Source organism: Euleptes europaea, chromosome 11 (genome assembly GCF_029931775.1).
Source record: "Euleptes europaea isolate rEulEur1 chromosome 11, rEulEur1.hap1, whole genome shotgun sequence".
In the NCBI taxonomy this organism is placed as follows: domain Eukaryota; kingdom Metazoa; phylum Chordata; class Lepidosauria; order Squamata; family Sphaerodactylidae; genus Euleptes; species Euleptes europaea.
The window spans coordinates 55,382,174-55,406,690 of record NC_079322.1 but is presented as its reverse complement, the minus strand read 5'-3'; the positions used below and the strand labels follow the sequence as shown (position 1 = coordinate 55,406,690).

The 24,517-nt window shown below is 41.8% G+C and overlaps 1 protein-coding gene across 1 annotated transcript in view; it reads left to right on the top strand.

Moving 5' to 3' along the window:
• The window catches only part of CUBN (cubilin), a 157,887-nt gene that overhangs the window by 120,417 nt on the left and 12,953 nt on the right, over nucleotides 1-24,517 (top strand). The window contains 9 exon segments of the mRNA XM_056857098.1: nucleotides 1,118-1,239; nucleotides 2,115-2,340; nucleotides 3,948-4,135; nucleotides 9,004-9,163; nucleotides 10,272-10,421; nucleotides 12,466-12,660; nucleotides 14,413-14,542; nucleotides 16,875-17,092; nucleotides 24,042-24,247. Coding sequence (XP_056713076.1) covers nucleotides 1,118-1,239; nucleotides 2,115-2,340; nucleotides 3,948-4,135; nucleotides 9,004-9,163; nucleotides 10,272-10,421; nucleotides 12,466-12,660; nucleotides 14,413-14,542; nucleotides 16,875-17,092; nucleotides 24,042-24,247 — 1,595 coding nt within the window.

Here is a 24,517-nt window from a genome sequence, read left to right as displayed (position 1 = left end):
ATATTATCTTCATTGAGGAGCAATTCAGACAGGGTTTGTTGGTTGTACAAGCGATATTGGAACTTCAATATAATTATGATAGCTTTAACCAGAAAAGAAAAGAAAAAGTGCCGATACGTGTATATAGCATTGTACCAATTCCCATCAATTCCCCCCTCAGGACTTTGGAGAGCCCCCTCCCCACACACAAAAGGTTCTGGTACACAACACTGACCTGGATGGCCCAGGCTAGCCTGATCTCGTCAGATCTCAGAAGCAAAGCAGGGTCAGCCCTGGTTAGTATTTGGATGGGAGACCTCCAAGGAATACCAGGGTTGCTGTGCAAAGGAAGGCACTGGCAAACCACCTCTGTTAGTCTCTTGCCATGAAAACCCCCCAAAAAAGGGGTCGCCATAAGTCGGCTGTGACTTGAAGGCACTTTACACACACACACTCAACACTGGTTAATACCACCACCACACAAAATAAGCCCTGGCTTTAACTCTTGGAACATAAGAAAGGCCATGTTGGATCAGACCAAGGCCCATCAAGTCCAGCAGTCTATTCATACAGTGGCCAACCAGATGCCTCTAGGAAACCCATAAGCAAGATGACTGCAGCAGCCATTTTATTCTCTATTCCTTCTCTAATTATGGCCAGCATGGAATTTGCCTTTTTCACAGCAGCTGCACACTGGGTTGACATTTTCATCTAGCTATCCATTACCACCCCAAGATTCCTTTCTTGATCTGTTGTTAATAGCACAGATCCCATCAGTGTAAATATGATGTTGGGATTTTTTGCCTCAATACGCATCACTTTACACATGCTCACATTGAATCTCATTTACCATTTTAATGCTCATTCCTCCAGTCTGGAGAGATCCTCTTGAAGCTCTTCACAATCCATTTTTGTTTTAACCACCCTAAATAATTTGGTATCATCTTCAAACTTGGCCACTTCACTGTTCACCCCCAGCTCAGGGTAATTTATGAACAGGTTGAAAAGCTCAGGTCCCAACACAGATCGCTGAGGAACCCGGCTGCTCACATCCCTCCATTGTGAGAACCGATCATTTATTCCTACTCTCTGCTTCCTATCTTTTAGCCAGCTCTCAGTATTTTGGGTTTCATTTCAGCCTGTGGAGGTGTACAGGAAGCTGAAAGTGGGATTATATCCAGTCCTAATTACCCACAGCCTTACAACGGTTCTAGTCATTGTTCCTGGCTCTTGGTAGCACCAGAAGGACATACCATAAATGTGAGTAATGCTCCACTGAGCTATATATAATGAATCAATAAAAGCATCTTATCAATCTGCAGATTAGGTAACCTTTATGGACTTTGCAGTGTGGATGTTTAAAATCGAGGTGCTTCTAATTTTAGGCAAAAAGCTCAGAAATACCAAATAGGTAAATGTCCAGGTCTGAACTCCTTCATACTCCTTCAGCTGAATGTAGTCCATCATCAACCATGATGCCTCATGTGGGGTTATTTCTGTAATTACCAAAATGGAGAGGTTGTCAAACACCAGAGAGGCTTACTATACATGGCTTGTAGGATCTGTTGAACTTGGTGGGTCGCAAGTTATTTTATTCTCACAATTTCTGTTGTTTATGCAAACTTTCTAATTACACAGAAATCTTGGAACAGGGCTTTTTGCTCCTTGGGAATTCTGACACAGGAGGGCAGGTGCAACCACAAAACGGCTGCTGTAGGAGGCGGAGCTGACCACAAAACAATCATTGGAGGAAGCAAACACGCATACACAGGAAACTCAAATGCAGAGAACAGGAAGAATATTTTTTTAAAAATGAACTAGGAAAGAGGAGAGAAAAAATAAAGCAAACACTATGGTGGCATCTTGTGCTGAAACACTGTTATTTTAATCGGCACAGCCAATCAGATCTTCGATACTAATCAGAAGCCACGCTTGGCTGTAGCCCCACCTGGCTATACCCACTTTCTAAAAACACTTGGCGGACACCAAAAAACGTGTCAACAGGTGCCCTGACACCCACAGGCACCACATTGGGGACCCCTGAACTAGAATTTCCAGTTGATGCAGTTAGTTCTGTTTGTTTCTGATCTGCTTTTGCACCTATATATTTACTGTGTTGTCTTCCCTGCCCGCAGCTTACTTTTGTCGCCTTTGAAGTCGAAAGGGACACCAGCTGTCGCTGGGACTCAGTCACCATCCTGAATGGGGGATCTCTTAGCTCTCCTATCATTGGACGGTATTGTGGAAGTACATCACCTGGCACCATTCAGTCAGGCTCCAATAAACTACTAATAAATTTTAATTCAGACCACTCTGTGCAGGGAGATGGTTTCTATGCAACATGGACTGCAGATTCTTTAGGTAAGTGAAAAAGCCATATTAACTCAATCTGTCTTATGCACAATAGAGCCCTCCCAATGATTTCTGGATACCTTGGTTTGAATCTAGACTAGGGCCATTTATGCAGGGTCAATTCTGATGCTCGCTCAAAGCTGCTTTTTTAAAATGCAACCTTTAAAATGCCTATTCATGGTCCCAAAGCAAAAGGGGAAATTCCCCCCACACACACCACTCGCCTGCTCCTTCGTTCCTCCGTTTGCATAGCCATTAGCAATAGCTAACGCTCGGCTGTAATTGTGCATGCTTCCTTGAGAGGATTCTTCATGGCGGGGGCAGAGTAAACACAAAAGGTCGAGTTAAAGGGGCTCTTAAGAAATGCGAAGCAGATATGCGCAGGCTTCGCAGTGACGGCTGGAATGATGGTTCAGCATGAAAAACTCCAAAACATATGCGGGGCACTTCAGTCTGGAGCGCACTGCTAATTACCAAGCATAAATGGCCTAGCTTTCCGCAGGCACCCTGATTTCTGTCCATAGACAGTAGGATGGATCTAACCAGCTTTTTGAGCTGATGAAAAAATGTTGTGCTGGGGACAAACACCATGTGAGTGGGAGCTGTAGCAAACAGGGTTGTCGGGGAGGTTGAATGGAAAAGCTGGTTGGATCCATCCTAGTGACTTTCTTAGCTCCCTCCTCATGAAAATCTGGAGGGGGGATTTCAGAGGGCATTTCAGGCTGCCATAGGTGGGTAGATGACATAGGGGCACTCTGTAGGCAGAAGTCGTTGTGCCTACAGAAACACTAGTCTGGATCCAAGCCAGTGTCTCAACTTCTGGAATAAGCAATAATTCACTCTTCCCTGATGCAGAAGTTTCTACTGTTTTATCCTTTCATATTGTAATTTTGTTTTCTCTCTGTAGCAGTTAGTATAATGTTCCCTGGTACTGGGGGTGGGGAGTATGAGAGGGATTTCCTGGAGTTTATTTTATCTTTGGTGCATGAAGAAGTACGATTACTTGGATAGATTCTTAGGCTGGAAACAGACAATAGTTTCTTTCAGAAAGCTAAAGGGGCGTGATGGAGTCATCAGTGTATTTGGTATGTGCTCCCTCTTTTTTCCTGTCCTGCTAATTAATCTGGTCAAAGAAGTTTTGCAGGATTTTGTAGGGCTGCAAAATCCAGTTGGACCAGAAACTGTTTGTTTATCAAAATGTAATGAGTTTATGCAACAATGCCTCTATCGTGTCCCCTTTGAGTTTTGGCATGTCTCTGTAAGTAGCCTAATAAGTGTCTACTACACCAGAGTTGGTTATAACAGTATGCCCTAATATCCATAAGGAAAAAATTGCACATTGCAGAAGCAGCCGTGTTCCAGTTATCGATGCTTCTATACCCTTTGATGGTGCATTTAATGTATCTAGCAAAGTGGGCTCTAGCCCACAAAAGTTTATGCTTCAGTGAATGTGCTAGTCTTTAAGATAATCTGCTTGCTGTTTGTTGTTCTTGTTGTTTGTTTAATGTAATAGACTTTCCTTCTTAGAGGGGTGTAACTCTGCTTATGATTGCACTGTAATAAAATAAGACACTGGGATTTGACTGAGTCAGCATAAACCTTCCTTGTTCTTGTAGGATGTGGTGGTATCCTTCATTCAGAAAATGGTACCATCCGTTCTCCTAACTGGCCACGTAACTTCCCTAGCAACATCAGGTGCACGTGGACAATAATTGCTCATGAAAGCAAACATCTGGAAATGATGTTTGATGAGAACTTCCAGATTCCAGATACTAATGGGCAGTGTCAGAGCAGCTATGTGAAGGTATGTAAACATCGTGTACAATGGATGCTGTGGGCTTCTGTAGCTTTTCACACAGCCTGCATTCCTAGCATTTTTACACAAGTGAAGCAAGCCAGAAGATGGAGCTGCAAGTAAATAATAGTATCTTAAAATAGCAACGACAAAATGTGTTTGAAAATGCCACAATGATGATAGTATCATAGTGGAAATGTTAAATGATTAAGGGGTTGAGGAAGAAGGAATCTCAAAGCTAGCAGTAAACTTACTGCCAGTAATGTCATTAATTTCTACATTTAATAGAATCATGGAATCATAGAGTTGGAAGGTACCACCAGGGTCATCTACCAACCCTCCGCACAATGCAGGAAATTCACAGCTACCTCCCTCCACATCCGCAGAGACCCATACTCCATGCCCAGAAGATGCCCAAGATGCCCTCCCTCTTATGATCTGCCTAAGGTCATAGAATCAGCATTGCTGACAGATGGCCATCTAGCCTCTTCCTAAAAACCTCCAGGGAAGGAGAGCTTACCACCTCCCAGGGAAGCCACTTCCACGAGGAACTGCTCTAACTGTTAGGAAATTCTTCCTAATGTCTAGAAGGAAACTCTTTTGATTTAATTTAAACTCGTTGGTTCTGGTCTGACCTTCTGGGGCAACAGAAAACAACCCAGCACCATCCTCTATATACTCTATATCCTCTATATACGGTATATCCTATATATACTGGATCTAGGGTTGCCAGGTCCCTCTTTGGCACCAGTGGGAGGTTTTTGGGGTGGAGTCTGAGGAGGGCAGGGTTTGGGGAGGGACTTCAGTGCCATAGAGACCAATTGCCAAAGCAGCCATTTTCTCCAGGGGAAATGATCTCTATCAGCTGTAATAGCAGATCTCCAGCTAGTGCCTGGAGGCTGGCAACCCTAACTGGATCATGTTTTCATTAAGAAAGCTCAGGCCTGGAGAATGTGAAAAAATAAGAAAGTGGGTATCTATTTAGCATCTAGACAATGCCTCATCCTTGACATTGAGGTTATAACTATCTAGGCTGTGAAAAATCAGCAACTGAATACATTAAGATGCCTGACAGACTACTGGTCTATCAAGGTCAGCATTGCCTACTGTGACCAACAGCAGTTCTCTAGAGTCTTAGGCAGAGGTCTTTCACAGCTCCTACTAACTGATCCTATTGACCGGAGATGTCAGGGATTGGATATAAGACCTTTTGCATGCGTAGCAGATGCTCTAGCACTGAGCCAAGGCCCCTTGCTGGATTATGTGTGTGCATTTATTTTAAAACTGAATGGCAGCCATGGGTTTCAGTGTGTGGTGAGGGAGTTTATCCCTTTTCTCATTTACCAGTTTGTCATTTATTCACTAACTTGGGGTTGTTAGTTGTTCCACAGAGGAAAATGTACCCTACTGGGTACATAGCAGCCTCAGAGGAGAGGGCCAGATAATGGGAATAGTTAAACTTCCTTAGCACCATAGCTCTGGTCCCAATGGGGGTCAGCAGCTGCTATTAATTAAACAAAATCTTTAGATGTCATAATGGATCTCTTGCCATCCTGAGAAACCACAGCAAGTTCACAGATATCTGGATTCAGGAACAGTGCTTCTATATCAAAAGATTTGACTAGGATCATTCATTTTAGAAATTAATCCTATATGCCAAACTTGTCAGATAAGGTATTTTTATGAAAAATATTGGAAGGAACAAAGAAAAATCCATGCATACTACTATACAAATTAGTATGGTTTCTTTATTTGGAAGCTCATAAAATGATCAGGGGGAAATTTAATGTATGTTTCCTTAGACATTGTCTGGGAGGCACTTGAACAAAACAGCGGAGAATATTTTGCATTCCATTTTCTGCAGCTTAATTGTTTTCTCAGGAATTTGGCAGATGTTGCATGTTACTGTACTCAGACTGCAAAGCCATGTACTTCCCACTTGTAATAAAGGGCAAGCTTTATTTGTCATCTTGTAGAAAGACCCAAACAACTGGATAGCTCCTTCTTCCTCTTGACAGAAAGAACCACATATACTTTAGTATTAGAAACTATGAAAATACACTGAGGTTCATGTTCTGCCCTGTTGAATGTCAAAGGTGTACATGTTGGCTAGAATTTTCTTTTGTACACAAAAGACCCTATATGAAGGAGGGAGCTTAGTAAAGATTTATCATCAGTGGTACTGTGGATAAAGCATTACATGTGCTGTTAAAGAAGATGACTGTGGTTAACAGTGCATTCCTGGCCTTTAAGGGCAAAAGCCCTTAGGAGGCCAGGAAGGCGCTGCATCGGCTGCCATAAGTGGCCCCAACACCATCAGGGAGGGCTGGACGCCTGTTGCTGAGTGTCCCATTGGTGTAAAGGCCCACGCCAGTGTCCCAGGGGGCGCTCCAGTGTCCCAGGAGGCATTCCTGGAGCGTTCCTGCCATTAGGCAGCCTCCTGTCCCTGTTCACCCTGGGTACGCCAGCGGTGAGAGGGGCAAGGCTGCAGCAGCTTTTTGCTGGCGCAGCCTCGCTTTTCTCAATGGGGCGAAAAGGCCCTGTTTGACCCAAAAAAAGCCTCTAAAAGGCTTTTTTTGTCTTTCGGTGGCCGTGGAACGTCTTAGGAGGCAGTGTGGCGGCACCTTCTCCCAGCCATCCCTGGCCACCGCCAGCTCAGGAATGGGCTGTAATTCCCTTCGAAAAGGAAAGTTGTCAAATACTCATAACAGCTAAGATTCAGCTTGATTTATGCATTTACAATTATGAGGGCAGCTTCTCCAGGTGTCTCAAGCACCAGTTTAATAATGAAAGTAAGCACAGTTTTAAGTACAAAGTAACTTGATCTTGTTGACCCGAGGGGAATTTAATATGCTTCCCATTCGATGGAAAAGCTTTCCTGAGCAGGTTAGATTTAAGTATGAATGAAAGCTAAGCATGTCATTAAAGAGGGTTTTGCTGTAGTTTTTTTTTTTTTAACAAGTCTGAGGTTGTGCCTGGGCCTAAAATTATTCTTGGTGCTTTGTCAGAAACATTAGATCTGAAGCATTTCCATCTTCAACTGTACATAGTTTATCAAATTATTGTACTTCTGTTTCAGAAAATATACTAACAATCTGAAACTAGTGTTTACCTCAGCAGTTGTTTTGGGTTGAGGGTGCCAAGAACAGTGCCCTGTTCCATGATATTAGTATTGTAAATACAGAAAGCCAGCAAAATGTGTTTTCATTTAGGGGTACCACTTGTGTTTCAGAACATCTCTCAAAACTGCAATTTATAAATGAATCTGAAATGGCTTTCTTTCAGCAGTATGTGCCACAAAAGTGTTCCACACAAATGCCAGCAGATATTATAAACTGAGAACCTTCTTTGGATGCCACCGCTATCCAAAACAAGTGACTTATATTAAGCACTGGATTTTTTCAGCGGTGGCTCCTGGATGAGGAGGTACACACAATATCAATGCAACTGGTCTTTGCAGAAGGGCAATACAATTTCCCCTTTCCCCAGTATTTAGTCTGTATGTGTTTGGGATCTAGTTTTTCCGCTGGTTCCTTTTGATGTTTTTTATCCTTTTGCGTTATTCTATTGGTTGGTTACTGCTTGTTATTATTTATTTTTAAACTGTTGCATCATTTATTGATTTATGGTAGAACAGTAAAGTCAAGATAGGATATAAAGTATATGAAAACCAAATATATGAATCCCGTGAAACCACATTATGCAATGACCCAGGAGAGATATCGAAGGGCCAGACAGAGTTATCTTCTGTACAAGCATATTTGTCTGTGTGTTACAGATGCAAAAGCTTGCCTCAGATACTTTAGACCTGTACATTTTTTCTTCAACGTGTAAATTTTTGAGCATGAGACTATGGGCTTTTCTGCATTCTCGGTTTCCTCACTTGTACGTTTTTGTTTCTTCAGGGGGGATTTTCCATTTTGCATGTGTTTTACTCCCTCTAATGGTAAATTTGATATGAAACAAATTTATATGCAGCATAAAAGCCTGCAGTTTAAATCTGTAGGGAGATGTGCTGGATATAAGCTTGTTTGATATTGAATCGACCACTAGAAGGAGCAAAACACATGTAGAACTGACCCCCTCCCCCAAGAAACAGTTTACAACCAAGGAAACTGAGCATACAGAAAAGCCCTGTGGTTGTTAGGGTATTACACATTTATTTAAAACATTTTGTACATTGCATACTCAGTTTCCATTTCAAAGGCAGCTTCTGACAATCAAATAAAACTCATTAAACTACAAATACAACAAAAATATACAGTAGAAGGGCCAAAAATAACATCAGACAGCAGCATAAAAAGCAGCACAAAATCCAATTCATTGAAAGCAGCATTTAACTAGAAATCCAATTAAATAAAAGGAGCATACAACTAAAAGAATTACTATTTAGGAAAATGAAGGAGAAGAAAATAATTTAAAAGCCTGAGAGAATAAAGAAAGTTTTTTTTATCTAGCACCAAAACTCAACAAGCTTGACAAATCTTTGGTAAGGAAACTTCACTGATGCCACAACAGAGAAGGCTCTGTCTCTTTTGCACACCCACTTAACAGAAAGCACACAGAGCAGTGCTTCAGAGGTGGATCTCAACTGACAGGCAGGTTCACATGGATCTACTAATAATAACAAGAAAGTTGGTATATATATATATATATATATATATATATATATATATATATATATATATATATATATATATATATATATCAATTTCTATGCCACTTGCTTTATAGACAATGGACTAATTTTGTTTTGCTTGAGGACATTAAAACCAGTTTTGCCATAATCAGTGGTGTTTGGAGTTGGTATGAATGCAGATCTTCAGGCATTCTTATTTAGATACTCAAAATAGTAGCACTTTCCCCCCCCCCTCCAGGTGCTGAGAGGAAGCAATGAAGAACAAGAAGATGCAGTTTTAGCTTCTGGGTGTGGAAATTCAGCTCCTGCATCTGTTATTGCCCCAAGAAATGTGATAACAATATTGTTTCAGTCACGAGACAGCCCTGGACAAGGCTTTTCCACATCTTATATAAGCAGTAAGTAATGACAAATGTAAGGATTGCTATAAAGATAGATTTAAGTAACAATTATTTGGGCATTCATTTAGGACAAAAGTATGGTTTGAAGTTGACAGCATAGAATCATACCCAAATCAGTATCAAATTAGGATGAAGGCATTTATAAACTAGGTAATGTCCCCCTCCTGTTAACATTGACCTGTATCACTACCACTGCTTCCACAGAGGACAGAACATCTCATTCACTTTAGGGACTGTTTGGAACAGTGTACTAGACCGCCAACGTGGTTCCCAGGCCTGATGCAAACTGATAACATAGTCAATACATTGGCATGGCATGCTTGAACCAAGGGCTAGCAAGAGAGATCTAGCTCAGGAAATAATTTGGACCCATTGGGCATCTGAAAAAATACAACAGGGGTCCCTTAAAATATTCCAGTAGGCTTTATTTGTGGAAAGGAACTAAGGGTTCTACGTGTCCCTAATGCGAATTTCTCTGAATTGGGTGTCACAAAGGCAGTACCTTTGGCTTTTGAACTCACTTCCCAGTTGTGAGGGTGGAGAATTTTGTTTTGTAATTAATAGTTTTTTCTTCTCTAAAAATGGTTGTGTATAGGTCTTTTAAAAGATATTTTTTATGTTCGTCTATTTATATCATATTTTTCTCTTTTGGTTGGTAAGCCAGCATCTGACTTGTATCAGTTCTGACTGCTGGTAGATGGCTTACATGATTGAGTGCTCCTCCAGACTACTACTGGAAAGATAAATATCAGGGAAAAGAAGGTCTAGACTTTTCTTTTCCCTGACATTTAATTATCTGTGTGCATGGAGTTTCTTTTTTCTGTATGCAATTATGTGAGCCCCCTCCATCAGAGTGAAGTGATGCAGCACAGACAAATTTGAAAAGTGTTATCTTATACCTGAATATAATACCTTCCCTTTAATGCTACACTGGGCCATTTTAGCAGTTGTACAAATGGAAAGTAATGTTGGCATGTCCTCACAATTATATCTTTATGCCCAGAAATCACATTCTAGACTTCTGTAGGTTATTGAATTTGTACTCTCTGAACTTTTTTCTTTTTTGGTAGAAGCTTACTATTTCTTTGTTTCTATTTATGTTAAGGGTGCGGAGCAAATTTCACTGCTCAATCAGGACAAATTGTCTCTCCTAACTTTCCCCGCCAATACGACAACAACCTGAATTGCAACTATATCATACATGTGAAACCCCAGTCTGTTGTCCTCTTGCAGTTTGAAAGTTTTGATTTGCAACGTAAGTGGTAGAACGTTTTGTTAATTACTTCCTTTTTTGTTAATCACTGTAAATTCCAATTCTAGGAGGCAACATCAGGGGTAGGCCCTGACTACACCCTTTTTGTTGGCCCTCCAGGGCAACTGGTTGTAATTGGCCACTTTATGATACAGGATGCTGGACTATATGGACCACTGGTTTGATCCAGGAGAGCTCTTCTTATGTTCTTTTGTTATATCAATATATTTAATATGACAATTCAACACTTCTGAGAATGTGGAACATTTCCAATGGACGAATGGATGTGCAGATTTTGCTAGGTGGAATGTTGAAGGTGGGACTGCATATTATGTCTAGAACTCCAAACTGGTGCCAAACGTGGTGCAGACACCAGATCAGCATAGCCCACTGCAGCCCAGAGCCCCTGAGCTAAAGAGATCCACCAGCCTTAGCCACCCCAGCAGCCAGAATTACAGGCTCACACACCTAGGAAACTGCAAGGAAAAGTGGAAAAGACGTGGGAGGAGAGGAGCGAATTGGCTAATATACTAACGGTAGGGTTTGGTTTGATGGAGTCAAAGTACCACATATCTTTAGATGCAATCAAGCCCAAGAGAGCCTTCCAAAGAGATGATCCAGTCCTCTTGGCATTTGTCTTTTTTTGGGAACTTAGAAACAACAACAGTATTGTGCTGCCATGCTACCCCAAATAATCATTTGTTGGCTTGCTACTTATTTATTACAAAAACAAGAAATAAAGCTGCAGTTTTGCAGCATACAAGATACCCATCGGATATAGGATCAACCAGAAATAATACAACAGTATTATTACTAATACAGAAGTAACTAAGCAGCTTATAAAGACCTGCTTTTCATTGTGTTGTTGGTGGGAGCGTAAAGGAGCCTTTAAATATTGTCGAAGGCTTTCACGGTCAGAGTTCATCAGTTCTTGTAGGTTATCCGGGCTGTGTGACCGTGGTCTTGGTATTTTCTTTCTGTCACACAGCCCGGATAACCTACAAGAACTGAGCCTTTAAATGTTTATGCATTTTCTTTTGAAAAGTCATAGCCTGGTATTTTTTTAAAAAAAGTTCTCTTGCCTTAATTAAATGAAGATGTATCTGTGGAGCACTGATTGCAGCCACTGGGGTCAAAAATACGTATATCCCATGGGTGCAATCAGCAACAGTTTGCTACAGCAAAGTCCTATTAAAATCTGAGGTAATTTAAAGTTAGTTGCAACCATGGATGTAATGTGTGTGTGTATGTGTGTGCACGCGCACACAAATATGCAAGATGCTGGGAAATCTATAATCTGATCTCCACAGTTTTAAAAAAAATAGAAGTAGTTAGTATTGTCTTACCACTGAGTTTCCGGTGATTGCTAGAGAGGCATGACGTAGCTTTCAGATTTTCCCTTAAGTGGTGTCCCATCCACTGCCCTATGGCCTTTTTTATTTTTTCTCCCATCTCTTCAGATGGGAGAGAGATGGGAGTTAGGGTGAGGAATCTTCCACCCCCGCTGGGGGGCTGGCAACCCCAGCCATGTCTCAGTCCTATGGAATCAGTAGCACTCAAAGCTAGTTGTGACTAACTTCTTTGACTAGCTTCAATGGCATTTAGTCATGACTAAGTTTCTGAATCAGAGCCATTGTATATACTGGAAATTTTGGATGTTCAAAGTGCTAGGATGTCTGAGCCTCCTGCAAAATATATCTAGAAAATACTCTTGTGTCTTTGGGAAAGAGTCAGTATACCAATACAGTATTGCTTTAGAAGAGATACATTATGTTTGTTTGCCTCATATTGTCCAGCTAGTAAGGGAACTTAGTACATAATCACAAGTTGAGACCTTGGACTAACTTTGGTTTTATAGGCAACACATATTTCTCTTACTTCTCAGTCAAGTGATCTTGTGCATAGTAACCACATGATTAATTTGAGTGCCCAAGCTTGACTACTGAGGTGAAGGATGAAAACAATGAGACTGGCTTAATGTATGCAGTACTGGATGATAAACAATTCTGCATGAAGTTGAAAAATTCTGCAATTGTGTGTCATGCAGCTCCTGGAATGTTAGGAATATGTTATGATGGAGTGAAGATCTTCAAAGGGAACAGAGTTAATTTATACCCTGTGGAAACCATTTGTGGTAATGAAATCCCTGAGCCTGTCAGCATCTTTGGTCCCACACTACTGAACTTCTACACAGACTCTCACACTGTTGGCATGGGTTTTTTGGTGACCTACAGTATAATCCGTGAGTAGACATGAATGTAACATTTCACAGGGGCAAAACTATGTTTTTCTATGCATGCGTACAAGAGGCAACCAGATGCGACTCTCTCCACTTGTAACGATACCGATCTGAGGGCCCCATTTTGCACCAATATTAGAAAATGCTGAAAATTCCCTCCTTACTGTCCCCTTGACAAACAGCCATTGCCTAAAAGCATGAAATCAAGTACCTTTGTTTAGAATAAATCATCTTGATAGCCACTGGCTAGATGGAACAGCATTGAAGGATGACAGTATTCATTTACTCATGAAAGAGATGTTCATAACTCACTCCAGTTGGCTGTTACTGTCTGACCTTTGACTTCTGACATTTGTGAAGGATGACTATAGCTTTTTATTAGGTTGTTTGCCCACCCAAAGAAGATTCTAGCAATTAACATTCTATTTCCTTCTAGCTTTGTTCTTTGCCAATGGCAAAAAAAAAGCTTCTCTCTTCTTGCAGAGAATGAATGCTGCTTTTTAAAAAAAAAAAAATCTTCAGGGCTTTTGTCTTTTATTTGTCATCAGTCCAATGTACAGTGCCCTCTCCGTCTTAGCTGAAAATGAAGAACGAGAGCATAGATATTCATCACCCGTTAGAAAATGTTACTTGTTATATGAGAGTGGTTAATACGATGACTAGTCCTTTAGAACTTCAGCGGGAGTGGGTTCATGCATTTGGTAAACAAGGCCAAAAGCAGCCTATTTCCGAGCAAAGGCTATAAAATTGAGTAGTGCTTATAGATGCTTTTTCCAGAGGAACTTGGATGCCTTCAAAGAGGGAACAAAGACTGGGCTGCCTCTATGTCTCAGCTGCGTACATTGTGAAAAATCGAAAAGGGGCTTGAATGTACTGTAGTTTCCACAGCTGTGAATCATTAATAGGGTTGCCAACCTCCAGGTAGTAGCTAGAGATCTCCTGCTATTACAACTGATCTCCAGCCGATAGAGATCAGTTCACCTGGAGAAAATGGCTGCTTTGGCAACTGGACTCTATGGCATTGAAGCCCCTCCCCAAACCCTGCCCTCCTCAAGCTCCACCCCAAAACCTCCCGCTGGTGGTGAAGAGGGACCTGGCAACCCTAATTGCTAAGTAGACCTTGAAGTGGAGTCTAAAACCCTCATCCTGAAGCCTTCAATTATTAGTTACAAGATCACTCCGCTTTGCAGTCTGCAAGAGCTGAAAATTATAAGTAGCCATGTTGGTGCATGGAAAAAATGCGAAAACAACAATAAATTCCTTTTATTAGCACCCACCAAAATATTACAGAATAATAAACACAAACGTTTGAGCTCCCCTGAACATACCATCAAGCTAGATGTAAAAATACATAAGGAGAAGAGGAATCCCAGGTGTGCCCACCTTAAGGGAAATACAGAGTACAAGGTCTGTCTAATGTGTCAAAGAAATGGGGATGGAGGAAGTGGCCATTACTGAAACAGTATCATGCTCTATTCTGTTTCCTCACCCTCCGTAGATTGGCTTTGCATGTAAAGACTGTCCCCCCCCACCCCAACACCTTAGAATATTCTGCTAGATCTCATATCAACACTTTTACTTTTGGGTAAAACAAGAGAGATTTCCAGTAAGATTCCAACAAAACAGACCTGTGTTCACAACTTTCAAGTTCACTTCATGCAGCTTGTATATACCGATAAATTTGCATGGTATGCTAAAGGTATTTCATGAATAGTTACGACAATCTTTTCTTTTCTTTTTCTCCTTTCATTGTAGCTTGTGGTGGTGTTTTCAATCACTCAGTGGGCACAATAAGCAGCCCAGCCCATTCCATTTCTGATTACCATCACAATATGAATTGTTCATACCATATCATCGTTGGAAGAAACAAGATTGTGGAACTCAAGTACGTAAACAAAATGAGTTTTCATTAAATGGTGAGAAAGTGGCTAGCCTTTTTTTGGTAATCAATACTGAAGTGCCCTGGTTGTCTTATAGAGTCCAATGAAGACAACTAGGAGGAGGTTAAAAAGAGCAACAGTTCTTTATTTAGCTAAACACAGACCTGGGGGTGAAATAACCCACAAATAAGATGCAGAGTTACTCACCCGAGAGACAAAGGAAGCTTAGGATCATTTATGCATTCGCATGGGGCAGGCCCATGGCTGCTGACAAGCAGATTGATACACAAAAGCACCAATGCACATTAAGTGTCTACTTCACTCTAATTAGCATGGCCATAGATATTGCCCGACGCCATCTCTAAGCAAGTTTTAGGTCTTGTGATCTTGGAAGTAGAAAACACATTCCTAAGGATGAAGGTAATTCAGAGCTCTACTGGTGAAAGGCCGTACCAAGCACAGAGAGCATGATTTGTTAGTTCATGGCTCCCGGATGCCAACTTCCCCAAAGCTTCCATGTGTGTGCATATGAGTACATAGTATTTTATACCAGCCCTTATATCTGGGCATTACAATACACATTCCAATAAGTAACTTAATTGTAAAACTATGATTCCTAATAATTATGGGGAACATCTTTGCAATGACAATTGAAGAATGATCCTATGTCTTGGAGCGTGTGTCATCTGTTCCTGCCCTTTATCCCTTCCATTACTGTTCAGTTAAACTGCATTTGCACAGGCTTCACTGCTCCTTTCATCCAAAACTACATCATAAGATACTGCATGTATCTGTGATCCAGTTTGTCAGAAAAATGCTGGTTTTCAACAAACCCCTTGACCCGAAGACAGGGATCCCCAGCTTTTTTTCAGCCTGCGGACACCTTTGGAATTCTCACAGTTTGGTGGGCACAGAAAGCCACAAAATGGCTGCTGCAGAAGGCAGCGAAATCCACAAAATGGCTACCACAGCTTATCTTCAGTTACACAGTGCAGATCCTTGTGCTGTTGAGGTAGCTGCTGCCAAAGCAACGTTTTAAAAAAATTGCACAGCCAAGCAAATATCCAATTCTTCTGTAGCACAGCTATGCTAAACGTTGGGGCTGTGGAGGAAGAACCACCACTGGAGTCCCAAAGGCAATTGCTGCAAGGGCATCAGGGATTAAGTTAGGGTTGCCAGGTCCCTCTTCTCCACCGGTGGGAGATTTTTGGGGTGGAGCCTGAGGAGAGCGTGGTTTGGGGAGGGGAGGGACTTCAGTGCCATAGAGTTCAATTGCCAACGCTGTCATTTTTCTCCAGGCGATCTGATCTCTATCCGCTGGAGACCAGTTGAATTAGCAGGAGATCTCCTGCTACTACCTGGCAGTTGGCAACCCTAGCTGCAGTTGCTCCCTAGTGCCAGCATGAGAGGATGAGCTGCATTAGTACCCGGTAGGGTTGCCAGCTCTGCATTGGGAAATACCTGGAGATTTCATGGGTGGAGCTTGAGGAGGACAGGATTTGAGGAGGGGAGGGACTTTAATGGGGTATAATACCATAGAATCCATAGGGTTGCCAACTGCCAGGTAGCGGCAGGAGATCTGCTAATTCAACTGATCTCCAGCCAATAGAGATCAGTTCACCTGGAGAAAATGGCTGCTTTGGCAATTGAACTCTATGGCACTCAAGTCCCTCCCCTCCCCAAACCCTGCCCTCTTCAGGCTCCGCCCCCAGAATCTCCCGCCGGTTGCGAAGAGGGACCTGGCAACCCTAAGAATCCACCTTCCAAAGTGGCCATTTTCTTCAGGTGAACTGATCTCTGTCACCTGGAGATAAGATGTAATAGCAGGAGATCTCCAGCCACCACCTGGAGGTTGGCAACACTAGTGCCCGGCCTTTTGGTTGGGTCCTCTGAACCACTTCTTCATTGTGGTAGTCCTACGATCATGGACACTTCTTGCTGTTTTCAATGCCTTGGCTTCACTTTAAGGCAAGTAATTTACAGAGCAATCCTATGCACATTTTCTCATTGGAACATGCTCCTTAGTAAGCATACATACCACTGCAACATTAAACAGAAATCCTGTGTACTCTTATTTGGGAGCTCAAGTCCAATTAAACTCAATAGCACTTATTACTGAGCAAAACTCACATGAGACTGGCCTGGTAGTGTTAAAGAAGAATGTGCTTTGATGCGATGAAGAGTCAAGCGTTTTTGCTTCAGCCCAACATTTTAGAAAAGAAGTACTGCTTAAAGGTAAGTCACATGTCTTACCTGGTCTTGTCTGTTGCTATTCCTTTTCACAAACTTACATCTTTAAGGAAAGCTGAACAATCAATGGCAAAATGCATTTTACAGATTCAACAGCTTCCAGCTCGAGGCCTCTTCATCTTGTTGCAAAGACTACATCACTGTGTACGATGGCCCGGACACACTTGCTCCACTTCTTGGCAAATTCTGTGGTGCTGCTCTTCCTCCCACAATCAGGACTTCCGCAAACAACTTATTCCTGGTGTTCACAACTGATCTCTTGGAAGCAGCTGGTGGATGGAATGCATCTTTCAGAGAGACAATAGGTAAAAGGGATATCAACACTGAGAGTTTCCAGCCTCTTAAATACAAGCCACCCGTTGGGTCATTGGGAGAGCCAGCGTGGTGTAGTGGATAAGAGCGGTGGTTTGGAGCAGTGGAATCTGACCTGGAGAGCCGGGTTTGATTCCCCACTCCTCCACATGAGCAGCGGATGATAATCTGGTGAACCAGATTGGTTTCCCCACTCCTCCACATGAAGCCACCTGGGTGACCTTGGGCCAGTCACAGCTCTCAGCCCCACCTACCTCACAGGGTGTCGGTTGTGGGGAGGGGAGGGGAAGGTGATTGTAAGCCGGTTTGATTCTCCCTTAAGTGGCAGAGAAAGTTGGCATATAAAAACCAACTCTTCTTCTTAGCATGCAGGAGATACAGGGAAAGGTTCTCGAACATGGATAATCAGATACGAGATTACATACTGATAATAATGAACTATGTATTATATATATTTTCCTGATATTTTAACTGACACACATACACACATGAAAGTTGTTTTTGGTTGTAATTGTATTTTTCCCCTACTGGAAAAGAAACTTGAACATACTAACTTTCAGTGAGAAAACAGGGCAAAGGGGGGAAAGGTTAGACCTTCTTGTTCCTGTTCCTGTGGCTGCATTTGTTTTAAAAAGTCAGTTAAAAGGGTAATATAGAGCAGGGGGATCCTGCATTTCCCTCTCCTGCTACAATTCCAGTGCCATATTGCTTAGTTTATCGATGGAAACCTAGGCTGCATATCCAAGAATACTTAACAGGTTAATTGACCCTTAAGCAGATTCAAAGGACCCTTTCGACTCACACTGAGGTTGGTTAAAGAATCTGATTTTAGGATTTAGCCACTTACTCAAGCCTTGACTACTCATATGGCAGAATTGGGTGGCCACATTTTAAGGTGTTTGGGTATACTCTATTACTTCCACAGTTCAAGCAGGGAAATCATGTTTTGAAAGCTCCTTTAAACAGAAAATTGGGGTGTCAGAGAGCAGGTTGAGCCAGAACATTTCTCCCTAGTGTTTAACTAGCAGGGGTTTTTTTTGAATATTTTTTGAATATGACAGAGCATTCAAAAATGTCATTTCCTACCCACAGACATTGTACAATCCATTGTTCCATTTTAGAATTCTTCTCTGCCTATGGAGGCCAGGCTTTGGGGCACATTCTAATCTGTGCTGAATAAGGCATGTGGAAACACCAGAGACTGTACCACTTCAGGCTTCACATGAGGGGATTTTTTTTTTGTCTGAATGCTTCTCACGTGTCAAGGAGTTGCCTAAACTAAACCCCTTCTTCTCACCGTCCCAGTTATTCACATGCAATCAATACTGGAAGCGTTTGAACTTTCATCCTACCACACGCCATTCTGAGCAATACATGCTATTTCCACATAGGTGGAATCACCTCTGTAGCAATTAGGAATTTGTATAATCATTTGAAAGTAAAAAAGGAAAGAAAGAATGGTCGAACACTCAAATTTTTAGGGCTGATACTTAAATCACTTCCAACTAAACTTTTTTAAAAATTGCTCTGCTTGACTTTAAGAATGCTCTTTTCCAGCCTTCTTGTAATATTTAAGTATCATTGATGAATTTGGTAATCACTATTTAAAAGCCTGACACATTCCCTCCCATGATATTGCCCTGTTCATTCAGTATTTGGAGAAGAAGTAACTCATCTGGATTTGCCAAGTGGGCCCTTCAGACATTTTGCCATTAAAAAGCCTTTGTGTTATAGCAGAGGCATGCTCTTATGCAGAGTCATTACACCCACCCCCCTGGCCAGTAGCGGCTTTACATTTGCTATAGTCTGAAAATAATACAAGAATAAGAAGTATATTTGGACACCTTTTTAAAAAAGCAAGCCCCATCAGAGCTCAGAAGCTAAGCAGGGTTGGTTCTTGGATAGGAGATCACCAAGGAAGATGGGCTGCTATGCAGAGGAAGGCGATGGCAAACCACCTTTGCTCATCTGTTGCCTTGAACCCCCATAAGGGGGGAACTTTATGAGGTTGCCACAAGTTTGTTGCAACTTGATGGCCCACTTTACCTTCTATACGTTTACATTAGGGTTGCCAGGTCCCTCTTTGCCCCCGGTGGGAGACTTTTGGGGTGGAGCCTGAGGAGGGCGGGGTTTGGGGAGGGGATTCAATGCCATAGAATCCAATTGCCAAATTGGCCATTTTCTCCAGGGGAACTGATCTCTATCGGCTGGAGATCAGTTGTAATAGTAGGAGATCTCCAGCTAATACCTGGAGGTTGGCAACCCTAATTTACATATTCACATAGTTCTCCACATAGTAATTTCTGTGAACTCCTTTTCAGTTTAAGTTTTGCAAATCTAAAACAAAATCAGGTATTTCCCAATCTAGAGCTGGCAACCCTAACTTTAGCTAATGTTCTTTCATTCCTTGCTAGTTATTAGATAGCTATATAAAGGATTCCCCCTTTCTGGAATTCAAAGGAGTCTACTACCCCAAGTATCAAGGGCAATTCTTAATACTAGCCCCAGGTTTGGAAAGTCTGTCTGCTATTGATCTTCAAAAACGGAAAGAGTTCTAAGATTCAATTCTTATGCTTTTTTGGGGGGGGGGAGGGCAATGAGAATTCCTTATTATAAGGGTGGGGCACAAGGATAAATGCACTGGATGTTCAGTTTGTAGGGGTGCCAAGCCCCCAGGTCCCATTGCTGCAGTTCTAGGAATGGCCAGGAACTCTATGGTAAGAACCTCCTGTAAGTAGACGCCTTATTTTTCTTTTTAATTTTTCTCCCAGGTTGAGGGGGCAGGATGCTGCCCCCCACCCTATACAGTTTTCAGGTAGTTCACTTGCACTGTTAGAAAAAGGGTCTTTCATACAGAATTCCAAAAGCCTGTATCTGGTGGATATAGTCACAAAATAACAAATGATATAAAGATATTAAAAAGTAACAAATAACAAAATAAATGATATTAAGATATTTAAGTACAAATGACCTATGGTTCCAGAACAATTATAAGTAGGCCCGACTGAAGTAATCATTTAAGAAACTTTGTGCCACTTCTCTAAAAGCTAGAAAGATTTCTTTGGTTCTTGTAGGTTATCCGGGCTGTGTAACCGTGGTCTTGGAATTTTCTTTCCTGACGTTTCGCCAGCAACTGTGGCAGGCATCTTCAGAGTAGTAACACTGAAGGACAGTGTTACTACTCTGAAGATGCCTGCCACAGTTGCTGGCGAAACGTCAGGAAAGAAAATTCCAAGACCACGGTTACACAGCCCGGATAACCTACAAGAACCAATGAACTCTGACCGTGAAAGCCTTCGACAATATTTAGAAAGATTTCTATTTAAATCTTTGGCGGATAAAGAGGCAAAACCTCCGAAGTCTGTTTAAAATTAGTCCATAGCGAAACTCCATCTTCTCTATCCAACCTAAAATCCTGAAAGGTTTTGTATTACTGAAGCATCCGCATGCCAAACCTGAAACACAATTCTTCATTAATGTACTATGAGTACATTATTCTGTAACCATATTAGTGAAGCCAGATTTGGTAATGTGATTATAGTGTTCCTCTTAATGTTGTTGGTGACCCTAATTAACTCTTGGAAGGAGGTGAGCAGACATAGGAAAACTCATTTGGAGTAATCCAAACATTGTTTATTTTCTTCCCTTAGAAGTCTGGCCTTTTTCATTTCTGGTGATGGGTTTCTCAAGGATGATGGCAGAAATAGTGTTATCTTTCCTTCTTCCTTTGTGAATGTTATTGACAGATTAATACTTTGTTGACCTGAAAGGAGATGGGATCTCATTTCTAATTAAAACATCATCTTAGCATTAGGGATACAGTAACTGCAAATCATTAAGCTTGTTCCACGGAACATCATTTGTCATTAAACAGGAATCCACTCAGACTACACCCATGATTAATCTTCATCCTTTTTTCTTTTTCTTTCTTTTTTTAGTGAAATGAAAGTTGTGGATTGGGAGCTGTGAATTTGATCACAGTCCATTTTACTGGCAAAGGGGATAATTAACCCTTTCTCTGTGTTAGTTTTGCAATCACAGTTGTCCTTCCCTATGCCCTTTTCCTATCTGCAGAGGCAATAATACAGAAATCGGCAGGGGTCTCTGTATTGTGTTCTTATAGATGAGGGGGCGGGAGATTGGTGGTGAGAGGGATGTGATTACAAAAGTAGCCTGCAGGGAAAGGGTTAATCGCCTTATTTTCTCCCCCCCCACACACACACATATACACAGTACCTCTATAGCGATCAAATTCACACACTAAAATATCTGTTGGGAGAGCGATCAAATTTATCTTTGAAGGCAGAAACTACTTCATCTTCAATTCAGTGTTATAAAAGTTACATTTTCTCCAAAACCACAGTGGGACATATTCCAGTATTTGAAGGCAGAAACTACTTCATCTTTGATTCTGTGTTGTAAGATTCCCCCACACACACACCTCCCTCACTGATGACTAGGGTTGCCAGGTCCCTCTTCGCCACCGGTGGGAGGTTTTTGGGGCAGAGCCTGTTAAGGGCGGGGCTTGGGAAGGGGAGGGACTTCAATGCCATAGAGTCCAATTGCCAAAGCGGCTATTTTCTCCAGGTGAACTGATCTCTGTCGGCTGGAGATCAGTTGTAATAGCAGGAGACTTGGAGGTTGGCAACCCTACCGATGGCCAGGGGAGAACCTGGCAACCCTATAATTAACTGTTTTCAGTTCCCTCCAGTGGGTCTGTCATTCATGGTTTACATTTGGAAAAACCTCAGCCTTAAAATATAATTATTTCATCGTTCATCCTTTCATTATTGCTGGTGCCATTCCAGCTATTGCTATGGCTGCTATTCTATTAATGTCGCTTTAATAAATATCAATTTTCTACTTGGAGCCAGAACCATTTTTGCTCTCAAATTGCTACCTCAGCATATATAAGCTATATCTGAGCCAACATGAGTTAGTGTTCAATACTTGGCTTCAAGCCTGTTTCCATCCTTTCAAACTGGATACAAGTCAGCAGTGAGTTGTGCTGTTGCAGGAAAGGCAAATTGTGTGACGGGTTTCAGTAACTGAAACATTATGTGCAAGTCATGGGGGTGGGGTGGTTTTAACACTATGATTGGCACTGTTAGAGGCTCAAAATGAGCCTCATACCCTGTTTTGGTTATCACATTGCAATAAGAAGGTAAGCAGACTGGAGAAGACTCAGAGGAGAGAAATAAAGATGTCAGAGTGATGGGAAATGTGACAGGCAAAAGAAGACAGTGTGGGCCAGTTCTAGCACAGTATTTGTAAAAAAAACCAGGAGAACCATTGTCTTAAGAACCGTGGCTGTGTCACTTTACAGCACAGTGGTAGAACACGTGCTTTGTGTGCAGAAGGCATCTCCAGTTTATAATAGGATCAGATAGTAAGCAATGTGAAAGACCTCTATCTGAGACTCCGGAGAGCTGCTGCTGATCAGAGGATACTGACCTTGATAAACCAGTGATCTGTTCCATGTGTTCATGTGCCTCTAGGATTTGGACTCAAGACTAGTTGAAAGGGAACAGGCAAAGACAGGAAGCTGGCAACCCTATGTCACCCTAACAGTTGCCAGATATATATCTGTGGCCCTAAGGCTTCTAGATCATTGGTCTAAAAAGCATGGTCCCTTAGCCCACTTTCTTCCAGCCAGGATAAAATGAACCCGGGCTGTGGGGGGGGGGGCGGGGAACTGTACACATTACCTTGAATGATCCAGGGCAAAACTGTGTGCTGATCCGTCCGTGAAAACAGAAAATGCGGGAGACGCGTACTTCCTGGTAAGTCAGCTTCGCCCACGCCCCCAGTGATTGGTCACAAAAATTTGGCAGGCAGGAGAGTAATGGCTCTGGTTTCCACGCCCCCCCTCCGGGACAGTTGAACTTTCTCAACAAATCAGCCCCCATCAATAAAAATGCGCCTTTTTTTACACTTTGCTCGCTTGCAAGGGGAGCGTCCAAAGTCCCTATCCACACGAGGTTTGGGTTAATTTTCGTCAAAACGTTTTCTCGATCTTTTGATATTTCAATATATCAATAATAAACATTTGAGAGAGAGAAAAAGGCGGAGAGGTCGCGAGGGGAGGGGTTTGGAGTCGGGCGGGCCATTGTGACTCAGGAAGACTCAGCCCGTGTTTATCTGAGATGAGCCAGAGATAAAGGTTTGACTCGTGAATTGCAAAAACGGGGTTCGTCGACACAGGGTTGACCCAACAGCAAATCAGGTCCCGTCTGTTCGCGAAGATTTGATCCTGGGTGAAACAGGGAATAAACGGAAGAAAGTGGGCTAAGGGACCATGCGTTTTAGACCATTATTTAAAACCAGGCTGATTATTACCCTGGAGCCATAGCCATCTATTTCACTTGAGAATGGCTTATATTTTTAGCTTTGCTGTTAACCCACTAGTTAGCGTAACTTTAGAGACTATATTTATTTCTTACACCTTTACCCCACCCTCCCCTGCCAAAGGCAGGGATCTTAGGGATCCCTGGGATCTTAGGGATCTTTATGCTAATGAAAGAGTTAGTTGGGGAGAGCAGTTTGTTGAATGCTTATGCAAGAATTCTTAAAGGGACATTCAATAAGAATTATACTCCTGGAAGTTATGGGGACAAAAAACAATTTTACTGTCAGTTCTTCTAGTGTGAGAAGAAATTGTAATCTCTGTTTTGGCCTTGAATTATACAGTCAGTTTTCTGAAGAAATTTGCGCTCTACCACCTTGCGTTTCTAATATTACCCAATACAAATTCTGTGGGTGGCTTTTTTGATGGCATGACCAGAAAGGCTTTTTATATTTTTCTTCGTCTTCTTTGTGTCTGATTTATGTTTGAAAGATGCAACTGGATGTTCTGACTGTTGTTCCTATAAATATTAACATTGCCACACTTTAATAATGTCAAATGTATGATTGATGGCAGCGACTCTTTTTTTTTTACAGGTCCTCAACAAGGTTGTGGTGGTTATCTGACAAACTCCAGTTACACCTTTGGCTCTCCAGACTCCAACATGGATGGCAAATATGATAAAGATCTGGAATGTGTGTGGACTATTGTTACACCTGGAAACAGACTCATCAACCTCACATTCAACACTTTCGAACTTGAAGCAGCATTTTTTCAAAGCTGTCGATATGACTACGTCAAAGTAAGATCCTCTCTGCTAAGCAAGACATGCCCAGTAGTCATTTTAGTGTGTTTTAACCTTAGACTACAAAAAATATTAGACTACAAAAAATATTAGTGTTATTATTTCTTTACTAGCTCTATACCAGTGGTAAAAGGAAGATAACAGCACTATAAGCCATGGGATTGATGCACACATTCATGCCCCCCTCATGTTTTCCCTTGAAACAAACATATCACCCACTGTCTAATCCATAGCTATGCTGGCAAGATTCACAGAAAGTCCTAAAGA